This window comes from Coenobita brevimanus, chromosome 65, assembly GCF_032717465.1.
Source record: "Coenobita brevimanus isolate Jiangsu-jjx chromosome 65, ASM3271746v2, whole genome shotgun sequence".
Taxonomy (NCBI): Eukaryota; Metazoa; Arthropoda; class Malacostraca; order Decapoda; family Coenobitidae; genus Coenobita; species Coenobita brevimanus.
The window spans coordinates 51,223,527-51,241,913 of NC_137018.1; the positions used below are offsets into that span (position 1 = coordinate 51,223,527).

The window sequence follows — 18,387 nt, forward strand, 5'->3', positions numbered from 1 at the left end:
CATTCGTCAGCCTGTCTCTCCATGTGACTCCACAAGCTCCTCTTAAATAACTCATTTCCACTGCTCTCACTCTTGACTTGTGTCCTTCCAAAAACGTCCAAGCTTCACTTCCGTACGTTAGAGTTGGTATCACAATACTGTCATATAGTAACTTTTTCACATCCATGCTCACGTCCCTGTTTCATATCACTGCTTTCAAAGAACCAGCAACCTTTCTTCCCTGCTGTACCCTTTCAAACACTTCACCCTCCAAACCTCCATCATTACTCATCACACTACCCAAGTACAGTAATCCCTCTAATATCCGGACGCCCAATAACCGAACATCCCCACTAACCGAACCTTATCGTCCTGGGATCAAACATTCCCAAAATGGTCCGAAAATCCAAAAAAATTGGAAAAAAAATCGATTTTTTGCCGTCCGTAATTTGAACTTGCCGCGCGCGCCGCGTGAGAGCATTGTTTTGGTTCGTCATTCCTCCGACGTCCGATAGAGCGCCGCTGCATCCTCCCCACTTCCCGCCTGTCTCTCACCGCGACAAGACCTACGCTCTTCGTCATGGCTGCCCACGTGCTCGCTTTTGTGGTGGTGCCGTACTTGCTGCAAGGCCTCCTGCTGCTCTCTGCCCTACTCTTAGTGTGTGTGATGATGGCCCCGCCTCCTGAGAAAAGGAAGAGAGTGGTGTTGACTCTGGAGAAGAAACGGGAGATATTGGAGAAGGTTGATGCGGGTTGGTCTTCCTCTCGCATTCTCCGCGAGTGGGGGGTGGGGGGGCGACTTTGTTTGATATCAAGCGTTCCCGAGACAAGCTCATGCAGTACACGGCTGACTTCTCGTCGAGAAGCAAACGCAACGTGGAGAGGAAGGTTATGTTTACTCCCAAGTATGCAGAGATCGACCGCTCCACGTTGATTTGGTATCAACAGCAACGTGCAGCTGGTGTGATGGTACGTGGAACGGAGCTGAAGGCTGCTGCTGAGAAGTTTGCAAGGCTTCACGACGCCCTAGACTTCAAGGCATCCGAGGGTTGGCTCTTCGCGTTCAAGTTGCGACATGGCCTTACTAACCGTAAAGCACATGGCGAAGCATTGGACGCTAACGAGATGGAGTGGACGAGTTTCGGCACAAGGTGAAAGGCTTGATCGACAGGGAGGGCCTCACTCTCGGTCAAGTCTATAACGCTGACGAAACTGGCCTATTCTATCGCTCGGTGCCAACGAACACTCTCGCCGATGAGACGGAGAAGCGTGTACCTGGCCGCAAGCTTTCTAAGGAACGGATATCTGCTTTGTGTTGTGCCAATGCTAACGGCATGCACCGGCTTAAGCCCGTTATTGTTGGCCGTGCAAAGCAGCCTCGGTGCCTTCGTGGGGTGATGGATGTCCTTCCTGTCGTATGGTACCATTCTTTGAAAGCATGGTTCACAGCTGTGATTTTCAAAGACTGGTTTCACCATCACTTCGTCAAGGAGGTCATACATTACCAGACGAAGACACTGGGAATTCCTCGTGACCAGGTAAAGGCTCTCCTTCTCCTCGACAATGCACCTGCCCACCCGTGCGACAAGGACTTGGTTGCTGAGAATGGCCGTATTAGGTGCATGTTTCTGCCACCTAATACGACTGCTCTCATTCAACCAATGGACCAAGGAGTGATTGTGGCAACAAAGCGCCTGTACCGTCGGAAGTTCCTGGACGAGGTGATGGTGGTTCTCGAGGACGAGGACGAGCGCAGGGAAGGACGTGACACTCGAGGCAAGCGGACTTTGGAAAACCTTCGCCGCTACAACATCAAGTCTGCGCTGTACAACTGGGCTAGTGCATGGAAGGAAGTCCCTGTGAAAACTCTTGAAAATGGTTGGTCTCGTCTGCTTCTCGGAACAGATGTGGAGTACGATTTCCTAGGGTTTGGACGTGGATGACTTCCATGCACGGCTACGTGCGCACGGCGACGATGTTGATGTGGACGATGTTCGTGAGTGGTTGGACGACGACGAGGGCGATCCTGGGTATCCAGATGTTGTCTGATATCGAGATCGCGTCTTCGGTTGCTGGTGTCAGTCCCGAACTTGAAGATTCCGGCAGACGAAGGCGATGATGATGCAGACTCCGCCCAGCAGGACACTACTCCAGCCATCCCCAAGCTGAGCGCACTCCGGGAACATCTAGAGTTCGTCCTAGACTACCTGGAACACCCGGACTGCGACAGGGAGATGGGGCCCTTGGGACTCGTGGAGGAAGTGCGTGCTTTCCGGCAGCGCATCATCAATCGCCAGAATCGTCGGTCCTTGCGTCCAGTCAACGATTGACAGTTTTTTCAGGCCCGTGACCCCGCTGTGCCAAGCCCTGGTTCCACTCCGTTGCCTCCCCAAGACAGGCCCTCATGCTCCGAGCCACAGCCCAGCACATCAGCTACAGTGGAGTCACCGCTCGACGTGAGTTTGCGGCTGTCTTCAGAGTCTTCTGTAGTCGGTACGCCATCACCACTACCCACCGATGCACTCCCTTGGACGCCTGCCAGTGATACTCTCGGGCGCTGAGAGTGATTAATCAGCAAGTTCTTCTCGACTAGACCACACGGGAATTTTGTGTGTTGTGCAGTGAATAAAAGGTTGTGTTGTGTTAATGTTTTCAAGTTTGGAGAAAATACTATGTAGAATAGATATTTTACTTAAATTAACTTCTTTGTTTTTGGTTTTGATAGTTTAAAATAATTGGGAAAAGTTAATGTGCAACACTTAAATTTAATGGAACATTATTTGGACTAAAGTGAACACTGTGAAAAGAACGGACTTCTGTGTGTTAGTGACTAAGTTCAGTGCAAGACTTCAGGAAGAGTGTAGTGCAAGTGCTTCAGGAAATCGTTCTTACTGTCAGAGTCCGAGAGGAGGCGGTTATTCATCGAGGTGGCCAGGGACTTGCTGTAAGTAGCCAAAAATGTTTCATGTTGTACTATTTTCCATACTATATTTACCAGAATGTTTCATATTGTATTTTTTCCCATACTATACTTACCAGAAAGTGTCATACTGTACTTCTTTCCATACTAAACTTACCTCATGCATGTGCAGTAGGAATGTGTTTTTCAGAGTTCGGTTAGGTTCGGTTAGGTTAGGTTCGGTTAGAGTCCATAAGTACCAGAATGTTTATTAATGTATGAACATACTTCTAAACCCACATTTTATGTGTCTATTGCATTTATTTCAGTCATTTATGTGCCTTATTGGTGTGATTTGGGTGTTAAATAGGTGCTATGCATGTCCGGAGGGAGTTGTATAGGTGTTTCTCTGTGTTAGGGTCCGTAAGTACAAGTCCATAAGCTGGGGCCCAATATCCGGACAAAACCAATATCCGAACCTACCGATGGCTCTATTGATCCGGATATTGGAGTGATTACTGTACTTAAACGTACTCACATTTTCCAATTCCAATTCCTCACCATCCAACCTCGCTGTACATTCACTGACTTCACCTCTCTCAGAGACCATCACTTTACTCTTCCCTACATTCACCTTTAGATTCCGTTTCTTACACACTCTCCCAAACTCATCTACCAAGCCTTGCAGCTCCCCTTCGTCTTCACTCAACAACACGGTATCATCTACAAACAACAGTACAGGGAGTTTCCAAACACTATCCTCTCTCACCAGGGCCACTCCAACATCCACTACCCTACCGTGTACCTTTTTTATTACCCCATCCATGTACAGATTGAACAACCATGGAGACATGACACATCCCTGTTTCAACCCAACTTTCAAAGAGAAAAATTCACATAGTTCACCATCCACGTGTACTGCAGCCTTCACACCATCGTACATACTCTTCACAGCATTCAACAACTTCCCATCTACCCCATATATTCTTAATACTTCCCACAATCCTTGTCTATCCACCCTTTCATATGCTTTCTCCAAATCCATGAAAGCCGCATACAACTTCTTTCCCCTCTCTAGAAACTTTTCCACTAAAGATCTAAGATTGAATATCTGATCTACACAACCTCTTCCCTTCCTAAACCTCCCTGTTCTTCTCCAACTAATTTCTCTGTTTTTTCTCTAACTCTGTCAATAAGTATCCTACCATACACTTTTCCTATTATACTAAGAAGACAAATGCCCCTATGATTACCACACACTTCTTTTTCCCCTTTTCCTTTGTACAAGGGAATAATTATACCTGACTTCCAATCCTCCGGGACTCTACCTTACTCCCAGGCCAATCTGCACATCTTCCACATCCATTCTACTACTATCTCTCCCCCATGCTTCAGCATTTCACCACACACTCCATCAATTCCTGGGGCTTTCCCCGATTTAACTTTCTTCATTGCTTCCACAACTTCTGTCCTACTGATTTCTTTCTGTCTTCTTACCTCCCTCCTTCTCCCAGCCATTCCCCATCCACTTATACTTGCATTACTTCCATCCTCTATGTTCAACAATTCCATAAAGTGTTCTCTCCCTCTGCTCACTTTTTCTCCCTTCTCCACTTGTAATTGACCATTTTGATCTTTCACTCCCCTGCTAACTTCACTTCCACCCTGTCTTACTCTTTTCACCTCTTTCCAGAACATTTTCCTACAGTCCCTCCACTTTACACACAAATTCCTTCCAAATTCCTCATCCACTCTCTTCTTACTCTCTCTTACTAATCTTTTCACCTCTCTCTTTCTTTCTACATATCTCTCTCTTCCGCCTCTCAACTTCTTCCACGCCCCTATTTCTCATCCATTCATTGTATGCTTTCTTCTTTTGTGCCACAGCCTGTCTCACCTCTTCAGTCCACCACGCTGTTCCTTGCACCCCCCTCCGTCTTCTCTTCCTTCCACACACCACATCACATGCTGCACATATTTCTTCTGTAAATATCCTACACACACCTTCCACGTCTCCCATCTGCTCCAATTCATATTTGCCCAATCATTCCTCCATTTCTCTCTTATACTCGGCCTTTTTCTCATCCTCTTGTAACCTTTCCACTCTCCTTGCAACTACTCCTTCCTCTCGTCTTTCCCTTCTTCTATTCCTCCATCTTACTTGAATCCTAATTCTGGCCACCACCAAGTAGTGGTTAGAAAGTCCACTCCCCCAACCTCTATAAGCTCTTGCATCCATTACACACCTTCGCATCCTTTCATCCATACACACATAATCAATCATTGCCTTCCTTTCATTCAGTTCACCACCCACCCTTCTCATCACTTGCCATGTATACCTGTGGATCATTTTATGCCTGAAGAGGGTATTGGCTATCACCAACCCCCTCCCAGCACAAATGTCCACTAACGCACTCCCATTCTCATCTCTCTCAGCAGGCACACCCCACTCACCAACTATTCCATCCACCTTCACATTCCCAACTTTACCATTCATATCACCAATCAGAAACACTTTCTCATTCCTTCCAAACTTTTCCATGCACACTTCTACATTTGTCCAGAACTCTTCTCTCACTCTTCTAGCACAATCTTGCATTGGTGCATACACACACACATTCGCCCACATTTGTATTCCAACTTTCAAATTTATCCACACAATCCTTGACCCAACTGATCCACACTGTCTTATGCTCTTCTTCCATCTTTTACTCACAACTATACATACTCCTTCCTTTACCCTCTCATTCTCACCTACTTCTGCACATATACCCCATCCATACTCCCATTCTCTCACACTTTCTCCTCTCCATTTTGTTTCAGTTATTCCACATACATCCACTTTCGCACCCTCAAGCACCTGGACAATCTCTCTCTCTTTTGCCTTTATAATTTTGTTTATTTTTGCAGATGATGAAGCTTCTCCATCATCAAGCCAGGAGGACCTTGATGCACTGGAGGGCCATGAGAGCAACCAGAGTGTAAATAAGGAGGGTAGGAACCTTGGCAGCACTGAGCACACCTCCGACATCAGTAACTTTCCACAGGTGATCCGGGTGTCATCTAACATGGTGCGCAAGGTGAAGAAGTCCCTCAGTTTAGATCGTCCATCCGTCCGAGTACCCATGCCCACGCAAGCCTATAGCCTTGACTGTGATGCCATGACCTGTCTCAGCACTCCCTCCACCATACTTCCCTGCGATGTTAAGCAACTCAATGCAGATAACAGCAAGGTGGCCAGACAGGGTAGGGCAAACGAGAGAGTCACTGGTGGCCAAGTTAATTGTGATGATAATATTAAGTTCAATGTTGACAGTGTTATGTTAAGTGTTGATGGAAAAGAAAAACATAAAGCCTTTATAAATATAGGTGCTGAGAGGAACAGAGCAGAAGGGGCAGCGGTTGGACAGGACAGTGATAAATCCGATAGTAATATAGAACTGTCTTGTAGACTAAGGCATACTTTGACTCTGAGTAAAGATTCTGCAAAGGGCAAGTCTGTTCCTGAAGGTGCATGTGAATGTAGTAATCCTGACAATCATATAGTGAGACCCTTAAATTTAGGAGACCTGGAGGTGCCTGGGGACCAAAACAATACTGAAGGTGAGTCAGCCGAAGGAAAAGATTCAGAAAGAGAAGGAAGTGTTGGAACATGGCCAGAAAGTGCAAGTAGGGGAGCCAGATGTCTCCGCAGATCAAAAAGATGCTGTGAAAATAATGTTAAAGTACGTTCAGATGAGGCAGACAAAACTAGAAATGAAGGTGAACAGAAATCCAGTGATGCACAGAGTACTGAGAATGGGAAGGTGACAGAACTGAACACTGAAAAGGGAAAAAAAGCTCGGCTAACGAAGACCCCAAACATTGTGATTGAGGATGGCACGCAGGGGAATAACAAATATGCAAATGTGGAGAAGGAAGGTACCCCTGAACAGCAAGGGCAGTGTAGTTGGGAAGGTGTGGAACTTCAGGCGCATCGTGTGGTGGTGGCAGCACGCTGTGAGTGGTTCAGGCGGGCACTTCTCTCAGGCATGCGAGAGGCTATAGATAGGTAGGTATTCTGGGAGGCTTGTTAGATGAAAAGGATTCTGGAGGTTTACACATTACAGTATGCACTTTTTCACCTAATATGTATGCCATCTGCTGAAGTGTGACATTACAGATTAAATCACAATGCAAGAATATCCCATTTCACAAGTTTGGTATTGAACTGGAAAATATTTCTTTGTAGTTATGGTTACTGGTATTAAAAATACAGTTCATTTTTTAAAACCAGTCCAATAGGAAAGTTGAGATTGAAGTACCATAATTAATATCTTATATAACAAGTAATTGTTCAACCATTCTAAAAAGCTACAGTTAGCTATAGATTGATTCCAGGGATGCTGTAGATATGCAGCAGAAAGAAAACAAAAGATACCTTGAATAATAAGGCCATCTCTATGTTTTTGAACATTTTACACCTTGTTGCAATGTTGAGTCAAACCTTTCAGACAAATATTGATAGCTATAGTAACTTCATTGTTCGTGACATCTTTTCTCATCTTGTTCTAATTACAAAAAGTATGTTAGAAATGTCTCATTGCAAAGCAGTCAGTCCCCCCTCCCTTCTTGTGACACTGCAGTAGAAGAGTGCTAAGTTGGTGAATAAGCATACCCAGTATGCCATACACATTATGTTGCTACCAGGTATGTACCATTGTTCCTAGGCTTTTGAAGCATATTGTATCTTTGCTGTATTCTTTCATCATCATTGGTAAATATTTTGTATGCTCCTAATGTCGCTAACTCAACACCTCTTGGCATATTGATGCTAGGTGTTAACAACCTTTCACAGCGCTGCACATATAGTATAGTACCTAGGTATATTTCTTGATGAAAATTATGAATTTAGGCATAGCTATGAGCAGAGGTGAAAATGGAGAAAAAAATAAAACCAGAGTACTGTAGGTGATAATTACATCACTTTAAAACTGGCATGAATGTCTGTATGTTGTACCTAATAGCTATACAGTTGTGATGATGTAGAATATTGTAGTATATTTTGTAAGAGATTTTATTGTAGTCCTTTTAAAATTATGTGAGTATATATATCATGCACAAGTAGTTTATTTCAGAATTTTCTCTTGTGGTTAACTGATCCAGCAGCCTTGCTGGTAAGATGAGTGGCTGAAAACCGTATGACCGTAAGAGTACAATGTATCCTGGCAAAACTGCTAAATGTGGGCTTTGAGTTTTCACTTGATTTATGGTACTGTAGTTCATTCCTGGGGGATAGGAGAGTAACTAAATGCATAACATGTATTGCTTGCATGTGACTAAAAAAGATTGGAGGAGGGTGCTTGACTTCCATGCCTTGTAGGACTTTCCATAACTCTATATACAAACAGACATATAGTCTCTACCCTGCTTATTTGGGAGTGGGGGCAGAGGGGGGGAATGAAAAGTTAGAGAAGTATCAACTTCCCTTCTACTGCAGCCAGAAACAGTGCCATATTCTTCAGCCCTCTGCAAGTGTGAGGACTGCATTACTTTGTTAGGTAGTATGATGGTGTCTTTGTGAGAAGTTGGCAGTGTCATAGAAAGACAAGAATTATTGGGGGAGGGGGAATGTCTTGCCTGGGTTCATTCTTTCTGCCCCCTGATGATTTTACCCATTGTTTGGGAAAGACTGTTCATACTGGTGGGGTTGCCTGTTGTAAAATGCTTCACAACAAGAGATCCATGTGAAGTTTAATGAATTTTTTCCTTGACGGCAGAAATTAAATAAGAAACTTCACTGGATTGAAGGAGTTCCAACCTTGAGTAGCCTGTGCCTAGTCAGTATTATCTTTATTAAGGAAATATACTGGTAAATCATTTATGAACAAGTGTATTGGCCTACATCTACCATAAGAATGAATGAAACAAGAACTGTTGGTGAGAATGATATTTTGGGACAAGTAAGAGATGGTCATCTTATTGGTTACTGTTTGAGGGCCAAAAAATGTTACTACTAAATTTACTGCTTTTATTTCTTACTCATAGTAAGAGTATTGAGTAAAGTAATGCTAAATAATCAGTAAAACATAATTAAGAAAACTAGACTAGGAGGTACCATAATATATTTTTTTAAAACAATTTATGCATCATTTTTTATGCAGAATAATTTTAATTGATTGCTTTGTTTTGTTTGTTATTTTCCAATAAGTTTTTTTTTTTTTTTTTTTTTTTTTTTTTTTTTTTTTTTTGATGCAGAAGAGAAAACATTATCAATAGTTTTAGACACTGTGGTAGTGTAATTACACAACCACAGTGTCTAAAACTTTTTTCTGTCTAAATACTGGATGGACCTAAAAATATTTGGACCACCAGCAGTACTGTATTTAAGGTCCTCTACCTCCATCCCACTTCCTACTGCACTAACAAGATGTGTTGGTGACTTTGACAGGTGCATTGTAGTCCACGGGTGCAGTGTACAGACATTCCAGTTGCTCTTGCAGTTCCTGTATGGTGGCCATGTTGAAACTGCTGCCCTCCCACCTGACCAGTTGGTGGACCTCTTGGTGCTGGCTGATCACTATGGGGTGAGACATGCTGGTTATCATCATCATCATCATTATCATCATTGTCATTGTTGTTTTTGTTTTTATTACTGTTATATGTGTATAGTGAGTGGCTGAGAAATGGGTGTGGAGGAAGTTGAGAGATGGAAGAGAGAGTTACATGTAGAGGGGAAGAGAGAGGTGAAAAGATTAGTAAGAGGAGAGTGGATAAGGAATTTGGAAGGAATATGAGTGTAAAGAGCAGTGAATGAATGAAAGTGTTCTGGAAAGAGGTAAAGAGAGTTAGACAGGATGATAAAGAAGTAAGTCAGGGAGTGAAAGATACAAGTGGTAGATTGCTAGTTAGAAAGGAGTCAAAGTGAGTAGATGAAGAGATCACTTTAAGGAATTGTTGAACATAGAGAATGAATGTAATGTGAGTATAAGTGGCCAGGGAATGGCTGAGAGAAGGAGGGAGATGAGAAGAAAGGATGAAATAAGTAGGATGGAAGCAGTTGACGTAATGAAGAAAGTCAACGTGGGGGAAGCTCTAGCATTGATGATGTGTGGTGAATTGCTGAAGCATGGGGGAGAGGCAGTGGTAGAGTGGATACGGAAGATATGCAGATTGGCCTAGGAGGAAGGCAGAGTCCCAGAGGATTGGAAGTCAGGTATAATTATTCCCCAAGTACAAAGGAAAAGAGGAAAAAGAAGTGTATGGTAATCATAGCGACATTTTTCTTCTTAGTGTAATAAGAAAAGTATATGGTAGGATACCTATTGACAGAGTTAGGGAAGTAACAGAGGAATTAGTTGGAGAAGAACAGGAAGGTTTTAGGAAGGGTAGAGGTTGTGTAAATCAGATATTCATTCTTAGGTCTTTAATGGAAAAGTTTCTAGAGAGGGGAAAGAAGTTGTATGTGGCCGTCGTGGATTTGGAGAAAGCATATGACAGGGTGGATAGACAAGGAATGTGGAAAGTATTGGGAATATATGGAGTAAATGGGAAGTTGGTGAATGCCATGAAAATTATGTATGAAGAGGCTAAGGCTTCAGTGCATGTGGATAGTGAACTGAGTGAATTTTTCTGTCTGAATGTTTGATTGAAACAGGTATGTGTTATGTCCCCATGGTTGTTCAATCTGTATATGGATGGTGTTATAAAAGAGGTACAAGGTAGAGCAGTGGATGTTGGAGTGACCCTGATGAGAGAGGGCAATATTGGAAACTCCCTGTACTGTTTGCAGATGATGAAGATGAAGGGGAACTGCAAGGCTTGGTGAATGAGTTTGGGAGAGTGTGTAAGAAACAGAATCTAAAGGTGAAGCCACTGACTGTACAATGAGGCTGGATGAGGAGGGAATGGAAAATGTGAGTGCATTTAATTGTGTAGTGTGATGAGTAAGGATGGAAGTTCAGAGATTGAAGTGCTTGAAAGGGTACAGCAGGAAAGAAAATTTGCTGGTTCTTTGAAAGCAGTGATAAGGAACTGGGAAGTTAGCATGAAAGTAACGAAGTCACTGCATGACAGTATTGTGATACCAACCCTAATGTATGGAAATGAAGCTTTGAACCATGTTGGAAGGACAAGGCAAGAGTGAAAGCAGTGGAAATGAGTTATCTGAGAGGAGCATGTGGAGTTATATGGAGACAGACTGACAAATGAGGAAGTGAAGGAGCATTGTGGTGTGGATGTGGATGTGATAGAAAGCGTTAGGAGAAATACATTGAGGTGGTGTGGCCACATGGAGAAGATGGAGTGCAAAAGACTAATGAGGAGAATGTATGTGAATGAGGTGGAGGGGGGAAGAGTGAGGGGGAGGCCGAGGATGAGATGGAGGAATGGAGTGGAGAGGGATATGAGAGAGGAGGGTGTGAGCTGGAAGCAGGGCAGTGAAATGACATTGGACAGGGTTTACCTGGAGGTGATTTGTTTGTGGCCACCCCTTACGAGATTGAAGCTTCTGCCAATAAATAGATACCATAGATACCTTGGGGGTGCTCACCATCCAGTCACTCGATGTGTTGCTTTGGGTGTCTGCCCTTTCCTCTCTTCTTTCCTTCCTCTTCTGTCTTTTCCTTCATTCTTTCCTTCTGCCTACGGGTCACTTTACTCTCCCTTTTTTGTCTTTCTTTTCTTTATTCTTTCCTCTTCCTTCTGTCTATGGGTAACTGTACACTGAGTGAGAAGCCAAATGGTTTGTTGTACACCAGGAAACCACGTACTATGCTGGGTGGTAACCTTATAACCAAATTATGGCTCCTTGTGGTTTAGTGGGTAGTTGAGGTGCTCCAATTGAATTGAGCCTGTGTAGGTTTACATCTAAGGGGTGGTTAGGGTTTAATGCTCATGTTATGCCGCTCAGGGATGAGTGAGGCTGATCACTCTCAGCTTAAATGTCAGGACCAACTTGCCTAGCCCCGGGCTTCTACCCTCCTGATTGGGTAACATGGGATTGGATGATGGATGGATTATTATTATACACCTTCTGACGGTAGGTGGTGGTGACCATCATCCATTCGCTTAATGTAGTGCTACCTGCTTATTCCTTCACCCTTATCATTCTTGTTCTGTGTTCGCCCTCCTCTCTTCCTATTTTTCCCATCATTCCTGTCACGTTTTATTACTTGTCTTTCCTTTTCAGATGGCTTTACATTTAGTGACCAGTCTAATGGTTTCCTGTAAGCCAGGAAACTATTTACAGTGCTGGGTGGTAACCATATGATCAACCCATACATGTTTCCTATGTGGCAACAAGTGGGTTGGTGGAGGGTTAGTGCCCTCCCTGTAAAACAATTAACTCAAAGACAAACAGCCTTCCATTACAGGATTATAGTGTCTGGCTATACTGTAGGTAGACAGATAAATTACATTCAGTCATTCATTCATTCACCATTTAATCCAGTGTTGCCCCATGAGGAACATAGTAACCCAGGGCTAAGCAAATTGGTCCTGACATTCAAGATGAGAGTGACTAGATTCACTCATCCCTGAGTGGCATTACATGAGCAATAAACCCCAGCCACTCGTTGGATATAAAACTGCACTGGCTCAATCCAATTGGAGTGCCTTAATTGCCCACTAAACCACCAGGCACCATAATTTGGTTACTGTATATGGTTACCACCCAGCAGATTTAATGGTTTCCAGGTGTACAGGAAACCATTTGGCTTGTCACTCAGTGTAGAGTCAACCATAGACAGAAGGAAGAGAAAAGAATTAAGGAAAGAAAGACAGAAGAAGAAGGATGGAAAGAAGGAATGAAGAGAGGAAAGGGCAGGCACCTGAGAGCAGCGCAACATCGAGTGAGTGGATGGCGAGTGCCCCCCACCAACCCCTATAGATAGATTACACATCTTTTGAGGGTTGAGTTGAGTCCAGAAAATATCAGTAGAAAGAAGAAATAACAAAAAAAAAATTTTGAAAAGCAGTCAAGGGAATGCCCCTGGCAGTATGCCTTATATCCACTTAATTGACCTGGAAGCCTCTGAAATTTTCAACTTTATCTCTCAGGTATGCCATTCACATGTAAATTCATTTCTCCATGAATTATATTTAATTTTTTAAAATATCAAGCCAGGATTGCAACAGGAATACTATATACATATGCTAACAGGAGCTTATTTTGAAAATGGATTTATCATTACAGTACCTCACATGTGTTGCCGTCACCTGGCACCACTGCTTTAGGAAGCTGGGTACTGTCTTTAAGATAGGATATTTTGACATGGTATATCCTGATTGTTATATATATATTTTTTTTCAATTTTGTTACTGTCATTATATTTATGAATATCCCTCTAGTTTCAGTGAAGTTCAAACCTCAAGAGACAACTGAAGGTATATCTATCATGCAGTACCATCAGGGGTGTTGGCTGGTTGCATAAGGGATTGGTGTGGACTACAATATCCTGCCTTTGGGCTCTTGCACTTTGAAGGGAGTGATACTGGACAAGATATTACTGTTGTGTTGCTATCCATCCATCTGCCCCGCCAACCTTCACCCAGTCCATGCTGCCCCATCATGAGTGTAGGAACCTGGGGCTAGGCTATCCACTCAAGACATTTTAGGCAGGAAGACCAGTTAGCCACCCCCAGGTGGTATTTTTGGGGCATTCACCATCCACTCAATGTTGTGCGGCTCTCGAGTGGCTGCCTTTTTGTCTCTTTCTTCGTTCTTTCCTTCCTTCTGCTAATGTCCTTCTTTCCTTCTTTCTTTCCTCTTCCTTCTGTCTAAGGATGACTACACTGAGTGACAAGCCTAATGTTTCCATGTACACCAGGAAACCATTTACTGTACTACGCTGGGTGGTAACCATATAATCAAATTATGGTGCCAGATGGTTTAGCAGGTTATTAAGGCACTCCAACCAGATTGAGCATATGTTGGTTTATGTCCAAGGGATGGTTGGGGTTTATTGCACATGTAATGCCACTCAGAGATAAGTGAGGCTGGTCACTCTCATTGTAAATGTCAGGACAAACTTGCCTAGCCTCAGGCTCCAATGCTTCTCATGGGGCAACACAGATGATGATGTATGTATGAGTAAACTCGAGCCACTCCTCAGCCATATCTAACTGGGGCACCTTGGCCTACCAGACCACTAGGCATCATTTGTTAGTTAGGCATATCATTACTGTTTCTTTGTTCAGGTTGATGCCCTGAAGTTGATTGTGGAGTCAGGCCTGGAGCAACATGTGGATGATGAGAGTGTGGTGCCTCTGCTGACTGTTGCCCACCACTGCAATGCTGCTCGTCTCAAGGTTCGGTACTCCTTACCACATCTCTCTGTACCACCATCTCTTCCTTTGCACCTCAGTCTTTGTGTCACTTTCATAACACCTCTTATCTGTCACAACACTTTCCCCACAACTCATCTCTTCCATAGCTTCTGTTCCTCAGGATTTCTTTTTGCCCCAAACACTTCTTGTAATTAGCACATTTTCCATGGCATGTGTTCCTTAGCTCCCCATTCTTAGCACCGCTTCCTCAGGACGTATGCTTTTTCTTAGCATTTCTCTTTGTTAACGCATTTTCCTTAGCGCCTGTCCTTTACCTCATCTTCCTTAGCACATCATTCTTAAAACCACTTTCACAGCACCTCTTCTCTTGCCCAGAATTTCTTCTCTTTCTGAGCACTTCTCATCATTAGCACTTTTTCCTTGTCTTGTGTTCCTTAGCTCCTCATCCTTCGCACTTCTTGTGCTCCTTAGTGTGTCTTCTCTTTCTTAGCTTTATTTTTATTTTTATTTTTTTCCAGCTGAATTTCCATGGCATTAATTCTTTACATTGTATTCCTTAGCATCAGTTCAGAAGACTTTCCTAAGCTGTGTATAACTGTGTGTGTAGATAAATAGCAAGAGCATAATGAAAGGTACATCCCGGGATTGAAGGTGTTGATTCCCTCAGTTCCAAAGCATATTTTCTCTTTTATTTTTGGCAGTCTTCAAATGAATTTTGTTAAGCTTTAGAGATACAGTTTGTAGTGATGGGGTTAGAAACAGTGTCTGTTAACCCCCTCACAGCCTGATGTCTCCCCGTCTACCGATAACATTGTCTGGAAGTAGCAGGCATGAAGTAAAGGGTACTGTACATCACTGGAATTGAAGGGGTTAATTAACCTCTTTGGCAGTGTGTTGTGACTTGATAATAAGAGCTTGTGTATAGAGGCACTTGGTCTTCATTGATGAGGTAGACTGAAGACATGGAAGGAAGTGGTGTGTACGTAGGTGTAGATGTGCATTATTACTAGACAGCTCACACAGAACAGAGCAAGTTGGAAGAAGTTAACTTGCTTTACCATATTCTAGGTGGACAAGCATAAAATTAAAAATGAAAACAATGATGATGATGATGAAGAAGATGTTAAAGTAAGGTCCACTTCATCCTCCCAACAGAAGGTATGCGTACGTCACTGTGTGGTGAGCGGCATGGTGCTGGAGGCCGACACTCTGGCACAGCTCCCTGATGACCTCAGAGATCACCTCAATCTCGCTCTCGGCAAGCAGAGGCAAATATGATCTTGCAATTAATGTATTTTAGTCTGCCTGGTGTGAGTGTATGCAAATAGTATGGTGAAATGATATATGTGGATACTGTATGTCTGTGAATGAGTTAGGTAGGAGGAGGCATGTAGGCTAAGTTGATGGATGGGTGTGGTAAATGAGTGTTTAAAAAGCACTGTACAAGTACAGAAATTAATGAGGCAAGGGAAATGATGGGGGATCAAGGTGGATAGATTTTATATTGAGAAGCACATGACAGTGGTTTGGCATCCACATTTTGAACTTGATTGTTGATGGCTAGAGTTTGTCAGACATGTGGATGTGAAGCAACATCAGTAAGAGTAATATAGCATAATAATGTGTGCAGATGGTGAGGCCAGTGAGCTGGAGCTAGAATTATGGAGCTTGAATGATGTGTGGGTGATTGTATGGCTCATTTCACCAAGCTTGCTCTTGATAGTGCAGTACTTCTGCTTGTGTACAGTACTTTCTGTTTTTTCATTTCTCAGTCGCACCTCACTCTATCTTAGGGATGGGAAGAAAAGGTCAGAATGATGAAAATGATAATTTTGATGATGATGCAAATGGTGATTTGGTAATGATAATGATTATTGATGATGAGGATGGCATCCCTCACTGTCCTTGATAATGATGGTGACTACCCATGCTCTCCATTATAATGATGATAATGCTGGTAAGAATGATGACCTTTTGTGTTCTCTGTGTCAGGAAATGGATGGGTGCCATAGGAGAGGAGATGCTGGTTGATAGCGATGGTGTAGGGGGAGAGGACAGCCCCCTCTCAGTGTCATCTACGGATCCTCTCATTGATGACTCCTCCAGCCTTGCCCCGTCACTAGAGGTACAGTAAGTTGGGTTAGGTTAGGCAGTGATACGGTAGATTAGGTTAGGTTATGGTAGGTTGTTATAGTTTGTTGTGGTAGGTTATATTAGGATAGATCAGGTTAGGTTGTGGTTGGTTATGTTAGGTTTGATTAGATTGTCTTACAGGACATCGTGCTAGCCCAGTGCAGTAAAGTATATGTACTGTAATCAGCAAATGGACCTCTAGTGATCCAGTGGAATAAGGTGCTTGAACCAGATGTGAACCATAAGGGTTTGAATATAAGGGAGAGTTAGGCTTTATTGCTCAGATAATGCTGTCCAGGAGTGAATGACAGGCTTCCTTGAGTTGAATGTCTGGAGTGAGTAGCCTACCTCCATGCTTCTGCACTCCTAATAAGGTAGTATTGTTTAGGATGGGTGAATGGATGGATTTGTGTTATTTCCAGACAATTTTATGTAGCCTGAGAAAACCCCCTGGTAATGATGGAATTAACAAAATATTTTATAATTTCTTCTGTTTGAAATCGCTCTCCGAACGTGAACAAAATGAACAAGTCATAGTGAAGTGATTAAAAGATGGAGTGAATGAATCTATGAATTTTTTCAGCAGGCAGTTTTATAATTATCAACACAGACATACTTACAGTGTTAACTGCAGTGCCACATCCTGGTTCCCTGCAAATTGGTAAAGAATCCAGGAAGGAGGGCTCTGGTTGGGTGGGGAGTTGGGACACATCTCATTTAATGGCCACAAGCTGTTCATAACCCCTTTAGTCCAAGGCTATTATTATTATTATTATTACGTGATAGGAAGCGTTAGGAGGAATACACTGAGGTGGTTTGGTCATGTGGAGAGGATGGAGGGTGAAAGACTGACAAAGAGAGTGTATGTGAGTGACATGGAGGGGGGAAGAGGGAGGGGGAGGCCGAGGATGAGATGGAGGGATTATTTTTTTTTTCCCCATTTGTTTTTCCTTCCTCCGTTCTGTTATTTAAAAAAAATATATATATATGAGAGAGGGGGGTGTGAGCTGGGAACGGGGCAGTGAAATGGCGGGGGACAGAGTGACGTGGAGGCGATTTGTTTGTGGCCACCCCGAACGGGATTGAGGCGTCTGGCAATAGATAGATAGATAGATAGATAGATTTTCCCCTACTGTAATTTTTATTATTATTATTGTTGTTACTATTATTATTATTATTATTATTATCATCATCGTTGTCGTCGTCGTCATCGTTGTCATCATCATCATCATCATCATTATCATCAACATCCATCCAGACCTCTTTTCCCACCCAAGGGCAGGGTTATTATTATTATTATTATTATTATTATTATTATTTAGGTTTGAGGAGGTTTTTGAAAATGGAAAAGGTTAATGTAGCCTTGCTCAGCCTATTTATTTGTAGAGGCCACTCATAAGGAAATGAAAATGTCTGATAGGAGAATGAATAAGCAAAGATGTTGCCTTATTGAACAAATTAAAGCAACCTTTTTGTTCTACTCCAAGCAGTACAGCGTGGGAGAGGAGTCTGGGCCGGAGGGGTGTGGCGGGGTGGGCAGCGGGAACCCCAGGCTGGATGCAGTGGTGCGACAACTAAGTGAGATCGTGGGACCCCACATCCCTCGCAGCAGGCTTGTTGAAATAACCCTTGCTGCTGATTACGATCTCAACAGAGCACTCAACTTTTTCTTCAAATGATTGGGAAGCTAGAGAAGAAGTGGATGTTTTTGTTCTTTCGGTAATTGAGAATTTTGGAGAAGGAATGGAAGTTTTGTCACATGTCTTGGCATGTCAGTTTGATTGTTACAATAACCACTCAACTTTTTCTTCGTGTGATCGGGAGGTCTCAAGGAGAATTTGAAGTTTTTACGCATCTTGGGTGTCTCTCATCCTTTTCATCAAACAACTTTTTAAAGTGTATCATGGAGTTGAAGTGGAGGTTTTGTCTTATGTCAACTGTCACTCAACTTTTTCCTCAAGTTATTCTTTCTTCGAGATACTGGAAAGTTTGTAAAAGTGGAAGTTTTGTCTCATGTCATGGCTTGTTAGTTTGATAGTTACCATTAGCCCCTTCTCTATGATAATGCCTTGTACAGTATTTCACTTTTTCTTCCACCAGACTAATTT

The 18,387-nt window shown here is 43.0% G+C and overlaps 1 protein-coding gene across 1 annotated transcript in view; it reads left to right on the top strand.

The window, feature by feature from the left end:
• LOC145405020 (uncharacterized) overlaps positions 1-17,958 on the top strand; it is a 58,600-nt gene extending 40,642 nt beyond the window's left edge. The window contains exons 15-20 of the mRNA XM_080276520.1: positions 5,789-6,929; positions 9,309-9,444; positions 14,057-14,167; positions 15,302-15,414; positions 16,139-16,271; positions 17,767-17,958. Of these exons, the coding sequence (XP_080132646.1) occupies positions 5,789-6,929; positions 9,309-9,444; positions 14,057-14,167; positions 15,302-15,414; positions 16,139-16,271; positions 17,767-17,958 (1,826 nt within the window). The remainder of the gene's footprint in view (positions 1-5,788; positions 6,930-9,308; positions 9,445-14,056; positions 14,168-15,301; positions 15,415-16,138; positions 16,272-17,766) is intronic.
• The last annotated feature ends 429 nt before the right edge of the window (positions 17,959-18,387 follow it).